Raw genomic sequence first — 22214 nt, forward strand, 5'->3', positions numbered from 1 at the left:
CCACATCTATATATTATCCATGTACATAGGATATCTGACATTTATACATATATCATATACTGCATCTCCAAACTTGTTACCAATTGTTAAAGGGGTATTCCAGGAAAAAACTTTTTTATATAAATCAACTGGTGCCAGAAAGTTAAACAGATTTGTAAATTACTTCTATTAAAAATCTTAATCCTTTCAGTACTTATGAGCTTCTGAAGTTAAGGTTGTTCTTTTCTGTCTAAGTGCTCTCTGATGACACGTGTCTCGGGAACCGCCCAGTTTAGAAGAGATTTGCAATGGGGATTTGCTTCTAAACTGGGCGTTTCCCGAGACACGTGTCATCAGAGAGGACTTAGACAGAAAAGAACAACCTTAACTTCAGAAACTCATAAGTACTTAAAGGATTAAGATTTTTTTAATAGAAGTCATTTACAAATCTGTTTAACTTTCTGGAGCCAGTTGATATATATATAAAAAAAGTTTTTTCCTGGAATACCCCTTTAATAAAAGTTTTCGTTTAGAACGTAGTCACCGATCCAGCGATGTCATCACTATAGTTTACATGGTAGGAAATGTGTGATCTATCGTTGGGATTAGAGATGAACGAGGCAAACCCTGAAACCAGCTTTAGTAGCCAGTGCCGTGATCTGTATCTAGCCTGTAGTTCTGTTGCATTTCATATATTTCAGCAAACACCTTTAGTTCTCATGGTAGGAAAACGTTGAAGTTAAACATATCTAGCCTGTAGTGTTAATTGTTGAAGTTACACTTATCTAGCCTGTAGTGTTAATACAAGTGTGTTGCATTTCATATTGTTCTGCAAACAGTCAGTACTCATTGTGCGGTCAGCTCTGCCAGTCAAAAAGTGTGTTGAAGTTACACGTATCTAGCCTGTAGTGTTAATTGTTGAAGTAAAACTAATCTAGCCTGTAGTGTTAATACAAGTCTGTTGCATGTCATATTGTTCCGCAAACACCTTCAGTTCTCATGGTAGGAAAAGAGTGATATTTTTTTCTTGTGATATTCACTGCTCCTCATATAGAAGACCCAACAGGCACACTCCATAACCCATCCAAACTGTGGTCTGTCCATTGGCAGGCAAGTTTCACCCTCTAAGCCAGTGTTTCCCAACCAGGGTGCCTCCAGATGTTGCAAAACTACAACTCCCAGCATGCCTGGACAGCCTTTGGCTGTCCTGGCATGCTGGGAGTTGTAGTTTTGCAACATCTGGAGGCACCCTGGTTGGGAAACACTGTTCTAAGCTCCGCTTAGCCTCCTAAATGTTCGTTTCACCCCACGCAAAGCAAATTGTACAGAGAAATGGAATGACCGCACACCCCAGTGAGATACTATATAACTATATACTCAATAACAGATAGGAGGGGTAATCTTCTAGATTGGGGCTTCTTAAAGGGGTACTCCGGTGGAAAACATTTTCTTTTAACCCCTTAAGGACGCAGGCCTTTTTTTTGCAAATCTGACCACTGTCACTTTAAGCATTAATAACTCTGGGATGCTTTTACCTTTCATTCTGATTCCGACATTGTTTTTTCGTGACATATTCTACTTTATGTAAGTGGTAAAATTTTGTCGATACTTGCATCATTTCTTGGTGAAAAATTCCAAAATTTGATGAAAAATTAGAAAATTTAGCTTTTTTTTAACTTTGGAACTCTCTGCTTATAAGGAAAATGGATATCCCATAAATTTCATATTGATTCACAAATACAATATGTCTACTTTATGTTTGCATCATAAAGATGAGATGTTTTTACTTTCGGAAAACATCAGAGGATTAAAAGTGCAGCAGCAATTTTCCAATTTTTCACAAAATTTTCAAAATCAGAATTTTTCAGGGACTAGTTTAGTTTTGAAGTAAATTTGAGGGGCCTTCATATTAGAAATACCCCACAAATGACCCCATTATAAACACTGCACCCCTCAAAGTATTCAAAATGACATTCAGTAAGTGTGTTAACCCTTTAGGTGTTTCACAGAAATAGCAGCAAAGTGAAGGAGAAAATTCAAAGTCTTCATTTTTTTACACTCGCATGTTGTTGTAGACCCAGTTTTTGAATTTTTACAAGGGGTAAAAGGAGAAAAATCTTTCTAAAATTTGTAACCCAATTTCTCTCGAGTAAGGATATACCTCATGTGTATGTCAAGTGTTCGGCGGGCGCACTAGAGGGCACAGAAGGGAAGGAGCAACAATAGGGTTTTGGAGAGTGAGTTTTTCTGAAATGGTTTTTGGGGGGCATGTCACATTTAAGAAGCCCCTATGTGTCAGAACAGCAAGTAAACCCCCACATGGCATACTATTTTGGAAACTACACCCCTCAAGGAACGTAACAAGGGGTACAGTGAGCCTTAACACCCCACAGGTGTTTGACGACTTTTAGTTAAAGTTGGATGTGTAAATGAATTTTAATTTTTTTCTCACTATAATGCTGGTTTTTCTCCAAATTTTACATTTCTACAAGGGGTGATAGGAGAAAATGCCCCCCAAAATTTGTAACCCCATTTCTTCTGAGTATGGAAATACCCAATGTGTGGATGTTAAGTGCTCTGCTGGCGCACTACAATGCTCAGAAGAGAAGGAGCGCCATTGAGCTTATGGAGAGAGAATTTGGTTGAAAAAGAAGTCAGGGGCCATGTGCGTTTACAAAGCCCCTCATGGAGCCAGAACAGTGGACCCCCCCCCACATGTGACCCCATTTTGGAAACTACATCCCCCACAGAATTTAATAAGGGGTGCAGTGAGCATTTAAACTCCACTGGTGTTTGACAGATCCTTGGAACAGTGGGCTGAGCAAATTAAAAATAAAATTTTTCATTTTCACAGACCACTGTTCCAAAAATCTGTCCGACACCTTTGGGGCGTAAATGCTCACTGTACCCCTTATTACATTACGTGAGGGGTGTAGTTTCCAAAATGGGGTCACATGTGTGTGGGGGGGGGTCCATTATTCTGGCACTATGGGGGCTTTGTAAACACACGTGACCTTCAATTCCGGACAAATTTTCTCTTTAAATGGCGCTCCTTCTCTTCTGAGCATTGTAGTTCACCCGCAGAGCACTTTACATCCACATATGGGGTATTTTCTTTCTCAGAAGAAATTGGGTTACAAATTTTTGGGGGGGGCTTTTTTCCTATTTTTTCTTGAGAAAATGAAAAATTTAGGGTAACACCAACATTTTAGTGAAAAAAAACTTTTTTTTATTCATTTTCCCATCCAACTTTAACAAAAATTCGTCAAACACCTGTGGAGTGTTCCGGCTCAATATACCCCTTTTTACGTTCCGTGAGGGGTGTAGTTTCCAAAATGGGGTCACATGTGGGTATCTATTTTTTTGTGTTTATGTCAGAACCGCTGTAAAATCAGCCACCCCTGTGCAAATCACCAATTTAGACCTCAAATGTACATAATGCGCTCTCACTCCTGAGCCTTGTTGTACGCCCGCAGAGCATTTTACGTCCACATATGGGGTATTTCTGTACTCAGGAGAAATTGCGTTACAAATTTTGGGGGTCTTTTTTTTCCTTTTACCTCTTGTGAAAATAAATAGTATGGGGCAACACCAGCATGTTAGTGAAAAAAAAATTTTTTTTACACTAACCGGCTGGTGTAGCCCCAACTTTTCCCTTTCATAAGGGGTAAAAGGAGAAAAAGCCCCCCCAAAATTTGTAACACGATTTTTCCTGAGTACGGAAATACCCCATATGTGGCCCTACACTGTTTCCTTGAAATACGACAGGGCTCCGAAGTGAGAGAGCTCCATGCGCATTTGAGGACTAAATTAGGGATTGCATAGGGGTGGACATAGGGGTATTCTATGCCAGTGATTCCCAAACAGGGTGCCTCCAGCTGTTGCTAAACTCCCAGCTTGCCTGGACAGTCAGTGGCTGTCCAGAAATGCTGGGAGTTGTTGTTTTGCAACAGCTGGAGGCTCCGTTTTGGAAACACTGCCGTACAATACGTTTTTCCTTTTTATTGGGGGGACAGTGTAAGGGGGGTGTATATGTAGTGTTTTACCCTTTATTATGTGTTAGTGTAGTGTTTTTAGGGTATATTCACACTGATGGGTTTACAGTGAGTTTCCCGCTAGGAGTTTGCGCTGCGGCAGAAAATTTGCCGCAGCTCAAACTTGAAGCAGGAAACTTACTGTAAACCTGCCTGTGTACATTCACATGGGGGGGCAAACCTCCAGCTGTTGCAAAACTACAACTCCCAGCATGTACTGACTGACCGTGCATGCTGGGAGTTGTACTTTTGCAACAGCTGGAGGCACACTGGTTTGAAAACCTTCAGTTAGGTTTTGTTACCCAATTCAGTATTTTACAACCAGGGTGCCTCCAGCTGTTGCAAAATTACAACTCCCAGCATGTACTGATCGCCGAAGGGCATGCTGGGAGATGCAGTTATGCAACAGCAGGAGGCACACAACTACAACTCCCAGCATGCCCAGACAGCCATTTTCAGCCGGGCATGCTGGGAGTTGTAGTTTTGCAACATCTGGAGGATCACAGTTTGGCGACCACTACACAGTGGTCTCCAAACAGTGGTCCTCCAGATGTTGCAAAACTACAACTCCCAGCATGCCCAGACTGTGTGTACATGCTGGGAGTTGTAGTTTTGCATCGTCTTGAGGGCCACCGTCGACCACTCACCGGCCAGTCAGATCCCTCCGCAGCCTGCCGGATCCCCACTCATCCGGAGCCGCCACCAGGTAAGCAACGACTTTCCCTTCTCTCTCACCCCGCTGTGCCCCGCTCTCCCCGGACTTCCACACGTGGGCGGAGGTCCGACGGCGGGGGCACTTACCCCCGCCATCGTCACGCACCCGCCATCGCTGCTGCCAGACCTCCGGATTGCCGCGCACTCGCCACTCCCCCCCCCCCCCCCCCCCGCCACCCATGCACACCCGAATCAAACGGGATCATGGGGTGTCAGGCGGGAGTGGTCTCCCGCCGACACCCCGGACTCTAGCTAATTGACCCGATCAGCGGCACTTAATGAACGCCGCTTTTATACGGCGGAATGCGCTAAGTTATTGCGTTATCCGCCGTATAAATGTGTCGTTCTGCGCAAAGGGGTGAAGCCGAACTTCTCACCTGCCGGAAACAACCGGAGGTGAAAAGTTCTGCCCCCGGGATGCAGCAGCAGCTGCAAATATGTAAACGACGGGTATACCAGTCGTTGTGCGCGAACGCACTTCAGCAGTCGACAGGTATACCCGTCGTTTTGCGTTAAGGGGTTAAATCAACTGGTGCCAGAAAGTTAAACAGATTTGTAAATTACTTCTATAAAAAACCCAATCCTTCCAGTACTTATTAGCTGCTGTATGCTCCAGAGGACGTTCCTTTTTTCGAATTTATTTTCTGACCACAGTGCTCTCTGCTGACACCTCTGTCCATGTTAGGAACTGTCCAGAGTAGGAGCAAATCCCCATAGAAAACCTCTCCTGCTCTGGACAGTTCCTGATACGGACAGAGGTGTCAGCAGAGAGCACTGTGGTCAGACAGAAAAAAACCTCCAGAAAGAAATACAACTTCCTGTGGAGCATTCAGCAGCTGATAAGTACTGGAAGGATTGACATTTTTAAAGGGGTACTCCACTGGAAAACTTTTTTTTTTTCCAGATCAACTGGTGCCAGAAAGTTAAACAGATCTGTAAATTACTTCTATAAAAAATCTTAATTTTTCCTGTACTTATGAGCTGCTGTATGCTCCACAGGAAGTTCTTTTCTTTTTAAATTTCCTTTCCGTCTGACCACAGTGCTCTCTGCTGACACCTCTGTCCATGTCAGGAACTGTCCAGAGTAGAATAGGTTTGCTATGGGGATTTGCTCCTACTCTGGAAAGTTCCTAAAATGGACAGAGGTGTCAGCAGAGAGCACTGTGGTCAGACAGAAAGGAAATTTAAAAAGAAAAGAACTTCCTGTGGAGCATACAGCCGCTGATAAGTACTGGAAGGATTAATATTTTTTAATAGAAGCAATTTACAAATCTGTTTAACTTTCTGCCACCAGTTGATTTAAAAATAAATAAATAAATTCCCACTGGAGTACCCCTTTAAGCCCCAAGAGTTTTCACAAAGGTGATGGCAGAAGTAGCAGCCTTCATCTAGCATCTTCTTCGCAATCCATTAGTACAGTGGTCTCAAAGTATGGCCCTCCAGATGTTGCAAAACTTCAACTCCCAGCATGCCCGGAATGGAAATTTTGCAACATCTGGAGGGCCACAGTTGGAGACCACTGCATTAGTATATAGATAAATGAACTGATGCCAAAAAGTTATATTTGTAAGTTACTTCTATTGAAAAAATCTTTATCCTTCCAGTACTTATCAGCTGCTATATGCTCCATAGGAAGTGCTTTTCTTTTTTAATTTCCTTTCTGTCTGACCACAGTGCTCTTTGCTGACACCTCTGTCCATTTTAGGAACTGTCCAGAGCAGAATAGATTTGCTATGGGGGATTTGCTCCTACTCTGGACAGTTCCTAAAATGGACAGAGGTGTCAGACAGAAGGGAAATTTAAAAACAAAAGAACTTCCTGTGGAGCATATAACAGCTAATAAGTACTGGAAGGATAAAGATTTTTTTTTAATAGAAGTAATTTACAAGTCTGTTTAAGTCCCAATCTAACTCCTCCATTGTATTTCTCAACCCATCCTACTAGGGCAGTACCAACCTCATGGGCTGAGAGAACCAATGCAGGGCCGCCACCTGGTCCTCTACGTATACTTTTTTGAGACTATCACCCCTCAATTAGCACCACCCCAAAAATAAAATAAAAACAAAAAAAATGTAAAAAGAAATTATACCCTGAAGAAGTCGCTTCTAGGAGACGAAACGCGTGAAGAACCTGGAGGACACCTGCTTAGTGCGTTATACACCTCTTGACTTGTCCTCCTCCAATTTGGATGGGTTTTTGTATACACTTTTTTTTTTTTTTTTTTTAGTCCATGTATAGGACAGGGCTATTTTTGTTTAGTATGATGTTTATGTATTTATATTTTCTATCTATAAGTGGCCTATGTGTATTCTTGTTACCTGAGGGGCCTATGCCAGTGTTTCCCAACCAGGGTGCCTCCAAGTGTTGCAAAACTACAACTCCCAGCATGCCCAGACAGCCAAAGGTGCTGTGAGCAGAAATGAAAAACTGCAACCGCAAGGAAAGGGTTACACTAAGCACTGAAATGCTGCTTTTGACAAGCTAAGGCAGTGTTTTCCAACCAAGGCTGTTTGGGCATGCTGGGAGTTGTAGTTTTGCAATATCTGGAGGCACCCTGGTTGGGAAACACTGGCCTATGCAATCTATTTCTACCTAGGCATGTGGGGTGGGGTCTAGTTGTGGTGCAGGTTCAGCTTGAACCTATTTAAATGGTTTTATATGTTTGTCTAGTTTATGTAATTGTTATGGAAATTAAAGATGGCTACATTTTGTTTTATAAACGATGTGGTGTGCGCCTCGTTGGTGTTCTACTTTTCTTTCTCATATTTAAAGAGTACTTATCATCAACTAAACTTTCCCTAATCCCCCTCCCCATCTGTCGATTGACTCTATCCCTATAATTATTTTTAGTTTAAAGGGGTATTCCAGGAAAAAAAAACATATATATATATATATATATATATATATATATATCAACTGGCTCCAGAAAGTTAAACAGAATTGTAAATTACTTCTATTAAAAAATCTTAATCCTTCCAATAATTATCAGCTGCTGAAGTTGAGTTGTTCTTTTCTGTCTGGCAACAGTGCTCTCTGCTGACACCTCTGCTTGTCTAGGGAACTGCACAGAGTGGGAGAGGTTTGCTATGGGGATTTGCTTCTACAGTTCGACAGTTCCCGAGACAGGTGACATCAGAGAGCACTTAGACAGGAAAGAACAACTCAACTTCAGCAGCTCAAAAGTACTGAAAGGATTAAGATTTTTTAATAGAAGTCATTTACAAATCTGTTTAACTTTCGGGAGCCAGTTGAATATATATAAACATGATCGACCGATTATCGGTATGGCCGATATTATCAGCAGATAAACACGATTTTGGGCATTATCGGTATCGCCAATTACCTTGCCGATAAGCCGATAATGCCCCGCCCCGCGACCACCCCCCGTAGTGCTGGGCGGTATACCGGTATGGATTTTTGCCCATACCACTATACCGGTCGGGCCCCTCCCCCACCCTCCGAGTCAATAAAAAAAAAAATTAAACTTACCCGTAATGGGGATGGTCCGGGCCATCCTTCCTGTAGTGTCCGGCGGCATTCCGGGTGGAGGGTGCACCGGTACGGGCTGTTCTTCTCCGGGGGTCCTCTTCTCCACTCCGGGCAGGCTCCGGCCTAGTACGCTGCATAGACGCCGTGACGTCGGGTGCGTCGCTGCGCACGGGCGTCACTGCGCAGCGGCGTCTATGCAGTGTACTAGGCCGGAGCCTGCCCGGAGTGGAGAAGAGAACCGGAGAAGAAGGACAGCCCGGACTGGTGCACCCTCCACCCGGAATACTGCCGGACACTACAGGAAGGGAGGATGGATGGCCCGGACCACCCTGACAGGTAGGGGGAGAGAAGCAGGTGGTGGTGGCAGCGGCGGCCTATGGCACCGCAAAAGCCACCGCAGTGCATTGATTTAAAGCGCCCGCTTTAAATCAATGCTCTGCAGCGGTGTCGAGGGGGGAAAAATAGCCGATAACTTATACCGATATTCCGGTATAAGTTATCGGCTATTGGCCCTAACCTCCACCGATTATCGGTATCGGCCCTAAAAAAACAGATATCGGTCGATCCCTAATATATATATATGAATTTTTTTTTTTTTTTTAAGTTTTTCCTGGATAACCCCTTTAAACCCCTGTAAATACCTTATTACTTGTATCTTCAGTAGCTCAGATTTTAGCTGTGTGCGAGGGCAGGAAGTGGGCGTGGCTCGGCAGGTGCAATGTTTTCTGATGCCTGCCAGGACCAACTTCCGCCCTTCTTCTTGTATGTTGCGTTTTATCTTGGGAGCACGCATTAAAGGCTGAGTACAGGGCAGGGCAGGCATCCTCTGAGTCTCCTTCTCTCTGCTTGGCTACATGTAAATTCAGATATGAAAAAAAAAAAAGGGGGAGAGAGCGCAAATCTATGTGCCGTTAATCCTTTACTTAAGTATAGAAAGTCAGAGATAATGGTACGCTCACCTTCCGGTGTTATGCTAAGAGCACAACACCTGTGATCGCCTTGGGACTCGAACAGCATGGAGTCTGCAGTAAAGGTGCAGCCTGGATCAACCCGTCCTGGAGATCCCGTGGACGGTCTTCAGGCAAAGAAGCCATGAATATTTTGGGTGACAAAAATTACTACAAGCTGATCGAAAATAATCCTTTTCCCAAATTACTACAAAAAATTCTACTATTAATTCACAAAAGTTTCTCCAATAATATAATTACAAAAAAAAGATAAGAAATTCCTCCTTGTATCCAATCCTAACATCCCATTCTATTACCAATTACCCAAGTTGCATAAGAATGAGAAACAACCACCCGGGCGTCCCATCATCTCCGGGGTCAACATCTCTCAATATCTAGACCTGATCCTGCAGACCTACGTACAGAGGCTTCCAAGTTATTTGAAAAACTCAGATGAGCTAATTAACATCTTAAAAGAACAAGTCTGGGAAGAGGATATGACGCTGGCGACAATGGACATCACCGCGTTATACACAAATATTAGGACTTCAGAGCACTCGAAAACAACTATTTCACATACAAAGATAAGACCTACCACCAAATAAGAGGCACAGCAATGGGGACCAGGGTGGCCCCCTCATACGCAAATTTATTTATGGGGTGTTTCGAGCAGAAATTCATCACTTCAAACCCACCTATTCACCTCCCACGTTGTTGTCTATAAAAAGGTATATAGACGACGTGTTTCCACTATGGAAAGGAGACACCAACCTCATATCCATTCTGGTACAACAAATTAACGGCAATAATTGGGGCATTCAATTGACACCGAACCGTACCGTATTTTTCACCGTATAAGACGCACTTTTTCTTCTCCAAAACTGGGGGGGGGGGGGAAGTCGGTGCGTTTTATACGGCGAATACACACCTATCGCAGTGGTCCCTGCGGCCATCAACGGCCGGGACCCGCGGCTAATACAGGACATCACCGTTCGCGGTGATGCCCTGTATTAAACCTTCAGACGCGGCGAACAAAGCTGACCGCTGCGTCTGAAGCGAATAACACTAACCCGGCTGTTCAGTCGTGCTGTTCGGGACCGCCGCGATGAAATCGTGGCGGTCCCGAACAGCCCGACTGAATAGCTGGGTTAGTGCTTACAGGACACCGGGAGGGACCTTACCTGCCTCCTCGGTGTCTTCTCCGTGCCGGGATCCCCCGTATGGCCGGCGCTCTCCTTCCTCGTCATCACGTACGTGCGTCGGCGTGCGTAATGACTGCAACGGAGAGCGAGGATACCCGGCCGGCAGCAGAGACGTTCCAGAGCGACGGCGATGGAGCGACATCCAGGGCAGCGGTGACGGGTCCGGAGCGGCGGGGACACGCGAGTATTACCTCCTACGCAGTGGTCTTCAGTCTGCGGACCTCCAGATGTTGCAAAACTACAACTCCCAGCATGCTCGGACAGCCAACAGCTGTCCGGGCATGCTGGGAGATGTAGTTTTGCAACATCTGGAGGTCCGCAGACTGAAGATCACTGTTGGGTTCAAAATCTTTATTTTTTTTAGATTTTGCACCTATAAATTGGGTGCGTTTTATACGCCGGTGCGTCCTATAGGGCGAAAAATAAGAGTTTCTGGATCTACAGATCTCCCACAAAGACAAAAACATCACATTGAATCAACTGATTTGAAATAATTGGATGTAAACAGTTACGTCCCTTTCCAGAGTGGCCACTATCGCAAGTGGAAAGAAAACATACCCTATGGACAGTTCAGAAGAATCCGTAAACACTGTACAGAGAGTCCTACATTCATACAACAGGCTGGAACTTTAAAGGGGTATTCCGCCCCTAGACATCTTATCCCCATCCAAAGGATAGGGAATAAGATGTCAGATCGCCGCGGTCCTGTTGCTGGGGACCCCCGGGATCCCCGCTGTGGCACTGCGCTATCATTACAGCACAGAGCGAGTTCGCTCTGCACGTAATGACGGGTGATACAGGGGACTGAGCAGCGTGACGTCATGGCTCCGCCACTTGTGACATCACGGCCCGTCCCCTTAATGCAAGTCTATGGGAGGGGGCGTGACGACTGCCACGCCCCCTCCCATAGACTTGTATTGAAAGGGGCGGGCCGTGACGTAACGATGCTCCGGCCCCTGTATTGCCCGTCATTACGTGCAGAGCGAACTCGCTCTGTGCAGTAATGATAGCGCGGTGCTGCAGCCGGGATCCCGGGGGTCCCCAGCAGCGGGACCGTGGCGATCTGACATCTTATCCCCTATTCTTTGAATAGGGGATAAGATGTCTAGGGGCGGAGTACCACTTTAAAACAACGTTTTGCTCAGAAGGGATACCCAAAACAACTGGTTAATAATGCTTTCCGGAAAGCAAATGCACTTACCCAGGAGGACTGCTTTGCCGTCTACTTCTGCGAGTCAGGTGGTGATTGACTCGGCCTCTGGATCATCTATGGGAATGGACAATACAATTCACCAAACTGGAAAAGAAAATGAAACAGTCAATCCAGAAAAAAAGTGCGGAAAACCTAAGTGCTTGTGCTGCGACACCATTTGTCACAAACAATCCAGCTTTACCAGCACCTGCACTGGTACATCATTCCCTATAAAATCTTTTATGACGTGTCAAACATCCAACGTCATTTACCTGATCACTTGTAAATGTGAAAAACAATACAGTAACCCCCCCCCCCCCCCCCCCCGACATGCGATGGCCCCCGACATATGATAAAATCGACATACGATGCATTACGGGCCATCGCATTAACTGCTATCCGACAGCGCAAAATGCTTAAAGAGGTACTCCGCCCCTAGACATCTTATCCCCTATCCAAAGGATAGGGGATAAGATGTCAGATCGCCGTGGTCCCGCCGTGGTCAGGATTGCCGCTGTGGCACCCCGCTATCATTACAGCACAGAGCGAGATCGCTCTGCACGTAATGACGGGCAATACAGGGGCCGGAGCATTGTTACGTCACGGCTCCGCCCCTCGTGACATCATGGCCCGCCCCTTTCAATACAAGTCTATGGGAGGGGGCGTTGTAGTTTTGCAACATCTGGAGGTCCGCAGGTTGAAGACCACTATTGGGTTCAGAATCTTAATTTTTTTAGATTTTGCACCTATAAATTGGGTGCGTCTTATTCGCCGGTGCGTCCTATAGGGCGAAAAATACGGTATGTTCATTCACTATTGGACCTGAGGAAAGGGGGAGCAAGCCCCCAGAAACGCGTAGTCCGTAGCGCTATTAAGAATAAAGTCCTTCATTTTTATCTTAACCTTTGTCCGCATCGGTTTATGACCATTTTTAACAAACGAGCGCCGCGAAGGATCTTTTTCCTACAAGCATCAATAACTCTTGGCTATACACGTATCCTACAGAGAGGAGGAACATTGGAGTAAAGAGCTGCCGTTCCTTGCAGGGATGCGCGCGCACACAGCGCCCGGCCGGCGCGAGTCTGAAATCCCTAAAACAGGGACTCCTAGGGAGACCCCTAGTGGCCAAAAGTTCAAACTTAAAAAAAACACATTAATGGTCTATTCACACGTACAGTATTCTGTGCAGATTTTCTGCTGCAGATTTCAATGTAAACTGAACACAACTTGAAATCCTGCGCAAGAAAATCTGCGCAGAATACTGCACGTGTGAATAGGCCCTAAATGATGATTTAAAAAAAAAAATAGAATGCAATTTAGATATATATATATATATATATATATATATATATATATATATTAATTAACCAATAAAATATTTTAAAAAATTTGATGAGATGGGATACTCCAGTGGAAAATGTATTTAAAATCGGACGGTGGCAGAAAGTTATACAGATTTGTAAATTACTTCTATTAAAAAAAAATTTAAATCCTTCCAGTACTTATCAGCTGCTGTATTCTCCACAGGAGTTGTGTAGTTCTTTCCAGTCTGACTACAGTGGTCTCTGCTGACACCTCGGTCCATTTTAGGAACTGTCCGGACAGAGGTGTCCGGTCTCCTGCTCTGGACAGTTCCTCACATGGACAGAGGTGTCAGCAGAGAGCACTGTGGTCAGACTGGAAAGAACTATATACAACTTCCATGGAGCATACAGCAGCTGATAAGTACTGGAAAGATTATGATTTTTTATATAGAAGTAATTTACAAATCTTTGTAAACAATCCGGGCAGCTGATTGGGACATTGCTGTTTCACCTCGATGGTCCCGATAAGCTCCACTATGCTGCTGGGACATTTTACTTTTTATTTAGATGCCACGATAAACTTTGTCTAAAGGGTTAATGCGAGCATCGGCCTGATCAGCGGTGCCCGGCCTTAACCCTGGATGCTGAGAGCAGTCGGGACCCACCAGGTTTAATGCGCGCTCAGCTAGTGAGCGTACTTCAAACCCTGGTAATGGGACCAGGGCGTACAGGTATGCCCTCCGTCCTTAACCCCTTCATGACCCAGCCCATTTTCACCTTCATGACCTGGGCATTTTTTGAAAATCTGACCACTGTCACTTTAAACATTAATAACTTTGGAATGCTTTTACTTATCATTCTGATTCCGAGATTGTTTTTTCGTGACATATTCTACTTTATGTTATTGGTAAAATTTCACTGATATTTGTATCCTTTCTTGGTAAAAAATCGAAAAATTTCATGAAAATTTTGAAAATTTAGCATTTTTCTAACTTTGAAAGTCTCTGCTTGAAAGGAAAATGGATATTCCAAATAAATTACATATTGATTCACATATACAATATGTCTACTTTGTGTTTGCATTAAAAAATTGACAAGTTTTTACTTTTGGAAAACACCAGAGGCTTCAAAGTTCCGCAGCAATTTTCCAATTTTTCTCAAGATTTTCAAAATCGTAATTTTTCAGGGCCCAGTTCAGGTTGGAAGTGGATTTTAAGGATCTTCATATTAGAAATACCCCACAAATGACCCCATTATAAAAACTACACCCCCCAAAGTATTCAAAATGACATTCAGTAAGTGTTTTAACCCTTTCGGTGTTTCACAGGAATAGCAGCAAAGTGAAGGAGAAAATTCTAAATCTTCATTTTTTACACTCGCATTTTCTTGTAGACCCAATTTTTGAATTTTTACAAGGGGTAAAAGGAGAGAAATCACCCTAAAATTGGTAACCCAATTTCTCTTGAGTAAGGAAATACCTCATATGCGTATGTCAAGTGTTCGGCGGGCACAGTAGAGGGCTCAGAAGGGAAGGAGCAACAGTGGGATTTTGGAGAGTGAGTTTTTCTTTAAGGGTTTTTGGGGGGCATGTCCCATTTAGGAAGCCCCTATGGTGCCAGAACAGTGGACCCCCCCCACATGTGACCCCATTTTGGAAACTATACCCCTCATGGAATTTAATAAGGGGTGCAGTGAGCATTTACACCCCACTGGCGTTTGAAAGATATTTGAAACAGTGGACTGTGCAAATCAAAAATTTTATTTTTCATTTTCACAGACCACTGTTCCAAAAATCTGTCATACGCCAGTGGGGTGTAAATGCTCACTGTACCCCTTATTACATTCCGTGAGGGGTGTAGTTTCCAAAATGGGGTCACATGTGGATATTTATTGTTTTGCGTTTGTCAGAACTGCTGTAACAATCAGCCACCCCTGTGCAAATCGCCTCAAATGTACATGGTGCACTCTCCCTTCTGAGCCTTGTTGTGCGCCCCCAGAGCACTTTGCGCCCACATATGGGGTATCTCCGTACTCAGGAGAAATTGCGTTACAAATTTTGGGGGTCTTTTTTCCCTTTTACCTCTTGTGAAAATGAAAAGTATAGGGCAACACCAGCATGTCAGTGTAAAAAATTTTTTTTTTACACTAACATGCTGGTGTAGACCCCAACTTCACCTTTTCATAAGGGGTTAAAGAAGAAAAAGCCCCCCAAAATTTGTAAGGCAATTTCTCCCGAGTACGGCGATACCCCATATGTGTCCCAAAACTGTTGCCCTGAAATACGACAGGGCTCCAAAGTGAGAGAGCGCCATGCGCATTTGAGGCCTGAATTAGGGATTTGCATAGGGGTGGACATAGGGGTATTCTACGCCAGTGATTCCCAAACAGGGTGCCTCCAGCTGTTGCAAAACTCCCAGCATGCCTGGACAGTAAATGGCTGTCCGGCAATACTGGGAGTTATTATTTTGCAACAGCTGGAGGCTCCGTTTTGGAAACAGTAGCGTACCAGACGTTTTTCATTTTTTGGGGGGAGGGGGGCTGTGTAGGGGTATGTGTATATGTAGTGTTTTTTACTTTTTATTTTAGGTTAGTGTCAGTGTAGTGTAGTGTTTTTAGGGTACAGTCACATGGGCAGAGGTTCACAGCAAGTTTGCCGCTGGAAGTTTGAGCTGCAGCGCAAAATTTGCGCCATCTCAAACTTGCAGCACTCACTGTAAACCTCCGCCCATGTGAGTGTACCCTGTACATTCACATTGGGGGGAGGGGGCAAACATCCAGCTGGAGGAACACTGGTTTGGAAACACTAAGTTAAGTAATAAACTTTCAAGTGTTTTGCAACCAAACTTAGTGTTTCCAAACCAGTGTGCCTCCAGCTGTTGCAAAACTACAACTCCCAGCATGCATGGTCTGTCAGTGCATGCTGGGAGTTATAGTTTTGCAACAATTGCAACAGCTGGAGGCACTGAGGTAGGAAACGGACAATGTTTCCCAACTAGTTTGCCTCCAGTTGTTGCAAAACTACAACTCCCAGCATGCCCAGACTGCCAAGGCATGCTGGAAGTTGTAGTTCGGCAATATCTGAAGGATCAGATGTTGCCGAACTACAACTTCCAGCATGCTTGAGCAGTCTGGGCATGCTGGGAGTTGTAGTTTTGCAACATCTGGAGGTCCACAGTTTGGAGACCACTGTATAATGGTCTCCAATCTGTGCTCTTCCAGATGTTAGAGAACTACAACTCCCAGCATGCCTGGACAGACTGAGCATGCTGAGATTTGTAGTTTTGCAACATCTGGAAGAGCACAGATTGGAGACCATTATACAGTGGTCTCCAAACTGTGGACCTCCAGATGTTGCAAAACTACAACTCCCAGCATGCCCAGAAAGCCAAAGGCTGTCTGGGCATGCTGGGAGTTGCAGTTTTGAAACTCTCAGAGGCAGCAGTGAGATCGCTTTACGGCGATCTCACTACTGCCAATGAAGATGCCGCACTGCTGCCGGAAACTCACCTCCGGGACGCAGCGCCGCCGGGACCGCCTGGAGGACGCCGGGACCGCACGGAGGACGCCGGGACCGCTCGGGACACCGCTCCGACGGGTAAGTGACGCCGGGGGACGGGTCAGGGACACTTAGCAGAGCGGTGTGTGTCCCGATCCCCGTGATCGGAACTCACACACAGCGCTGCTAAGTATTCTGATAGCGAAACGCTGCTATCAGCTAGTCAGATTTGACCAGCTGATAGCAGCGATCGCTGGGGGGGGGTGGGGGACGAAACCCCCCGTGGTCGCATGGTAAGATGGCTGGATATCAGTGATAGCCACCATCTTTCCGGGCGCTGCGGGGTGCCGCGAGTAGCGGCAGTAATGTCCATGACGTACCTGTATGTCATGGGTCGGGAACACCTTGCCACCCATGACGTACAGGTATGTCATAGGTCTGGAAGGGGTTAAAGGGGTACTCCGCTGCTTAGCGTTTGGAACAAACAGTTCTGAACGCGTGAGTCGGGAGCTCGTGACGTCATAGCCCCGCCCCCTCAATGCAAGTTTATGGGAGGGGAGCGTGACGGCCGTCATGCCCCCTCCCATAGACTAGCATTGAAGGGGCGGGGCGTGACATAATGAGGGGGTGGGGCTATGCTATCACTAGTTCCCGGTGCCGACTCCAGCCTTCGGAACAGTTTGTTCCAAACGCTGAGCAGCGGAGTACCCCTTTAGGTACTGGGATGAAAGGGTGTACCCATATACCCTCTGTCCCCAATAGGTTAAGAGAGGGACCCTACACAATATGGGGGAGATTTATCAAAACCTGTGCAGAGGAAGAGTGGTGCAGTTGCCCATAGCGACCAATCAGATTGCTTCTTTCATTTTCCACAGGCCTCTAAAGAGGCCTGTGGAAAATGAAAGAAGCAATCTGATTGGTTGCTATGGGCAACTGCACCACTCTTCCTCTGCACAGGTTTTGATAAATCTCCCCCTATATACTTATGAAACAAAAAGAAATAGGGGGGGGGGGGGACTCCACATTTATGAATCAATAAAAAATTGTCTTAATAGGAAAATTCTCTCAGTTGCCCATAGCAACCAATCACATCTCAACCAATGACTCATCGCTGTGGTAAAGTGAAACCTGAACTGTGATTGGTTAATATGGACAACAGAGAGAATCTTACTATAAGACATTGCAATACATCTCCCCTATTATGTATGTGTATATATATATATATATATATATATATATATATACACAAAATTTATGTTCAGAGGTAAGAAACGTGTATTCTACCGCACGTCACTATTACTAAGAGCCTAATCTGTATACACATACAACTGTGTACACATACAGCTCAGCTACATGCACATTACACATATACAGCTCTACTGTGTACACATACAGCTCAGCTACATGTACATTACACATAAACAGCTCTACTGTGTACACATACAGCTCAGCTACATGTACATTACACATATACAGCTCTACTGTGTACACATACAGCTCAGCTACATGTACATTACACATATACAGCTCTACTGTGTACACATACAGCTCAGCTACATGTACATTACACATATACAGCTCTACTGTGTACACATACAGCTCAGCTACATGTACATTACACATATACAGCTCTACTGTGTACACATACAGCTCAGCTACATGTACATTACACATATACAGCTCTACTGTGTACACATACAGCTCAGCTACATGTACATTACACATATACAGCTCTACTGTGTACACATACAGCTCAGCTACATGTACATTACACATACAGCTCTACTGTGTACACATACAGCTCAGCTACATGTACATTACACATATACAGCTCTACTGTGTACACATACAGCTCAGCTACATGCACATTACACATATACAGCTCTACTGTGTACACATACAGCTCAGCTACATGTACATTACACATATACAGCTCTACTGTGTACACATACAGCTCAGCTACATGCACATTACACATATACAGCTCTACTGTGTACACATACAGCTCAGCTACATGCACATTACACATATACAGCTCTACTGTGTACACATATACAGCTCAGCTACATGTACATTACACATATACAGCTCTACTGTGTACACATACAGCTCAGCTACATGTACATTACACATATACAGCTCTACTGTGTACACATACAGCTCAGCTACATGTGCATTACACATATACAGCTCTACTGTGTACACATACAGCTCAAATACATGTACATTACACATATACAGCTCTACTGTGTACACATACAGCTCAGCTACATGTACATTACACATATACAGCTCTACTGTGTACACATACAGCTCAGCTACATGTACATTACACATATACAGCTCTACTGTGTACACATACAGCTCAGCTACATGCACATTACACATATACAGCTCTACTGTGTACACATACAGCTCAGCTACATGCGCATTAGACATATAGAGCTCTACTGCGTACACATACAGCTCAGCTACATGCGCATTACACATATACAGCTATACTGCGTACACATACAGCTCAGCTACATGCGCATTACACATATACAGCTCTACTGCGTACACATACAGCTCAGCTACATGCACATTACACATATACAGCTCTACTGTGTACACATACAGCTCAGCTACATGTACATTACACATATACAGCTCTACTGTGTACACATACAGCTCAGCTACATGTACATTACACATATACAGCTCTACTGCGTACACATACAGCTCAGCTACATGTACATTACACATATACAGCTCTACTGCGTACACATACAGATCAGCTACATGTGCATTACACATATACAGCTCTACTGCGTACACATACAGCTCAGCTACATGCGCATTACACATATACAGCTCTACTGCGTACACATACAGCTCAGCTACATGCGCATTACACATATACAGCTCTACTGCGTACACATACAGCTCAGCTACATGTACATTACACATATACAGCTCTACTGTGTACACATACAGCTCAGCTACATGCACATTACACATATACAGCTCTACTGTGTACACATACAGCTCAGCTACATGCACATTACACATATACAGCTCTACTGTGTACACATACAGCTCAGCTACATGCACATTACACATATACAGCTCTACTGTGTACACATACAGCTCAGCTACATGTACATTACACACAGCTCTACTGTGTACACATACAGCTCAGCTACATATACATTACACATATACAGCTCTACTGTGTACACATACAGCTCAGCTACATGCACATTACACATATACAGCTCTACTGTGTACACATACAGCTCAGCTACATGCACATTACACATATACAGCTCTACTGTGTACACATACAGCTCAGCTACATGTACATTACACATATACAGCTCTACTGTGTACACATACAGCTCAGCTACATGTACATTACACATATACAGCTCTACTGTGTACACATAAAGCTCAGCTACATGCACATTACACATATACAGCTCTACTGTGTACACATACAGCACAGCTACATGTACATTACACATATACAGCTCTACTGTATACACATACAGCTCAGCTACATGTACATTACACATATACAGCTCTACTGTGTACACATACAGCTCAGCTACATGTACATTACACATATACAGCTCTACTGTGTACACATACAGCTCAGCTACATGCACATTACACATATACAGCTCTACTGTGTACACATACAGCTCAGCTACATGTACATTACACATATACAGCTCTACTGTGTACACATACACAGCTCAGCTACATGTACATTACACATATACAGCTCTACTGTGTACACATACACAGCTCAGCTACATGTACATTACACATATACAGCTCTACTGTGTACACATACAGCTCAGCTACATGTACATTACACATATACAGCTCTACTGTGTACACATACAGCTCAACTACATGTACATTACACATATACAGCTCTACTGTGTACACATACAGCTCAGCTACATGTACATTACACATATACAGCTCTACTGTGTACACATACAGCTCAGCTACATGCACATTACACATATACAGCTCTACTGTGTACACATACAGCTCATCTACATGCACATTACACACAGCTCTGCTGCAGACATATATAACACACACATACACAGCTCTGCACCACGCACATCACACACACACAGCTCTGCTGCATACACATAACTTCAGCTCATCCAGCAGCGATCACAACCAGCACAGCAGAGTCCTGCATACACTGAGCAGATGAGCCTAGAGCAGCAGCCCCTGATCATGTGACTCCTCCTCCTCCATGTGACTGATCACATGACGGTGACATCATCGCAGGTCCTGTAAGTACACGGCTCCTCTACAGATACAGGTATGTGGGTGCGGTCACCATCAGGATTATTGGGGATGTTTATTATTAACCCTTTATAGACAGTTCCGGGTGGTTTGGGGGGTGGGATCAGCTGAGATGATGATCGGAGGGCCCCTTACTTGCTCCGGGCTCTGATCACCTCTAAGTATAGAAGATCAGCGATAACACTGATCACTATGTCCGAGCGTTATACAGGGGTTGTAATAGAAGCCCCTCCCCTAATAAGTTTATACCGCCCCCACTTCTCCCATATTTCTAATAATGTAGGTGGGCGTGGCTTAGACATGACGCTGTGATGACGTCTAGAAGCTTTGTGTCAGCACTTTTTTCCCTGATTTCCCTCCTATACTGCCCCCAGAGGATGTGTGGAGGACTGCAGGTCACATGGTCAGTGGAGAACGCGCTCTCTATCACCCGTGTTACATGAGGACGCGGTCTTACACAAAACCCTTCTCCGAAAGAAGAGAGACCCCAATGTAACCGCCCTTCACCTCCGGGCCAGAGGGCTCCTGCAGGGTCCAGGTTCAATGTACTGGGGGCTCTCAGCATTAAGCTAAGTTCATACTGTCATTGTCCCCCGTCTAGATTTTGTCCATCATTGTCTCCTAAAGGGACCATTCTACTAACTGATGGAAAGGAATGCCATGGGGTGTCACCTGTTTGCATCAGTTTGTTCATCTGTTATCAGCCATCTACAGACTCCCACAGCCAGGACTACTACTCCCATCATGGAACAGGCTCCTTACCTTGATGAGTCTGCAGGCAGTTGAGAGACAACGTCTGTTCCATGTTGGGTGTAGTAGTACAGGGGATAAGGTTTTGAAAGAGCTTTATTCGACAGTCGTCATTACAAATCATACAATAAATTACAATCGCACAAAGCATGACAGTACAATACACAGCACAGGTTCCCTAAGCCATACACCGTACCACATGCTACACTAACACTCCGCTCCATCACTCTATATCGGAAAAACAAAGTTGAAAAACAACAATGTATTACAGTCTGTGATCGGGGAGGAGCGTGGGAACAATAGGGGTGGGGGTGGATCACAAGGTCAAACTACTGGGCCAACGTATGGGGAGGTAGGGGAATCAGAGGGGCGTTAATCCTCTTCTTCATCGACATCATGACAGTCCAAGATAGAATAGTCTCTAAGCCAGCTGTGGACCATCCTGCGGCAGTCCTGGACGTACATGTCCTCCACGTTGTAGATGAGGCGATTCCTGGCCAGCCATATAGCATCCTTAAAGCAGTTCATAAGGCGCCAGGCCTCCCGGATGGCCTCCACGTCGTGAACGCCCGGAAAAAGTACTTAAAGCACCGAATGGTACGATAGGTAGTTCCTGGGTACCGAGTCTCTAAGTTCAGGTTCCAGGACGTTCAATAGGCCCTGCGCAAAGGAGCACTGCCAAAAGATGTGCATAGATGTTTCCTCCACAAAGGGGCACCTGGGGCAGTACCTGGTTTTGCACTGGCCACGGACATGCATGAATGACCTCAGAGATAGTCTCCCCTGAATG

At 44.8% G+C, this 22214-nt stretch overlaps 2 protein-coding genes across 2 annotated transcripts in view; one reads left to right on the forward strand and one right to left on the reverse strand.

Annotated features, from left to right (window-relative positions):
* Nucleotides 1-17206, reverse strand: part of LOC130298104 (oocyte zinc finger protein XlCOF7.1-like) — a 236160-nt gene extending 218954 nt beyond the window's left edge. The window contains exons 1-2 of the mRNA XM_056551013.1: nt 17165-17206; nt 11567-11662 (exon numbers count right to left, since the gene is read on the reverse strand). The gene's annotated coding sequence lies outside the window, so the exon portion shown is untranslated. The remainder of the gene's footprint in view (nt 1-11566; nt 11663-17164) is intronic.
* LOC130309281 (oocyte zinc finger protein XlCOF7.1-like) overlaps nt 1-22214 on the forward strand; it is a 50721-nt gene that overhangs the window by 13827 nt on the left and 14680 nt on the right. The window contains exon 7 of the mRNA XM_056552315.1: nt 20670-20690. Within this exon, the coding sequence (XP_056408290.1) occupies nt 20670-20690 (21 nt within the window). The remainder of the gene's footprint in view (nt 1-20669; nt 20691-22214) is intronic.

The sequence above is a fragment of the Hyla sarda genome, chromosome 1, assembly GCF_029499605.1.
Source record: "Hyla sarda isolate aHylSar1 chromosome 1, aHylSar1.hap1, whole genome shotgun sequence".
NCBI classification, from domain to species: domain Eukaryota; kingdom Metazoa; phylum Chordata; class Amphibia; order Anura; family Hylidae; genus Hyla; species Hyla sarda.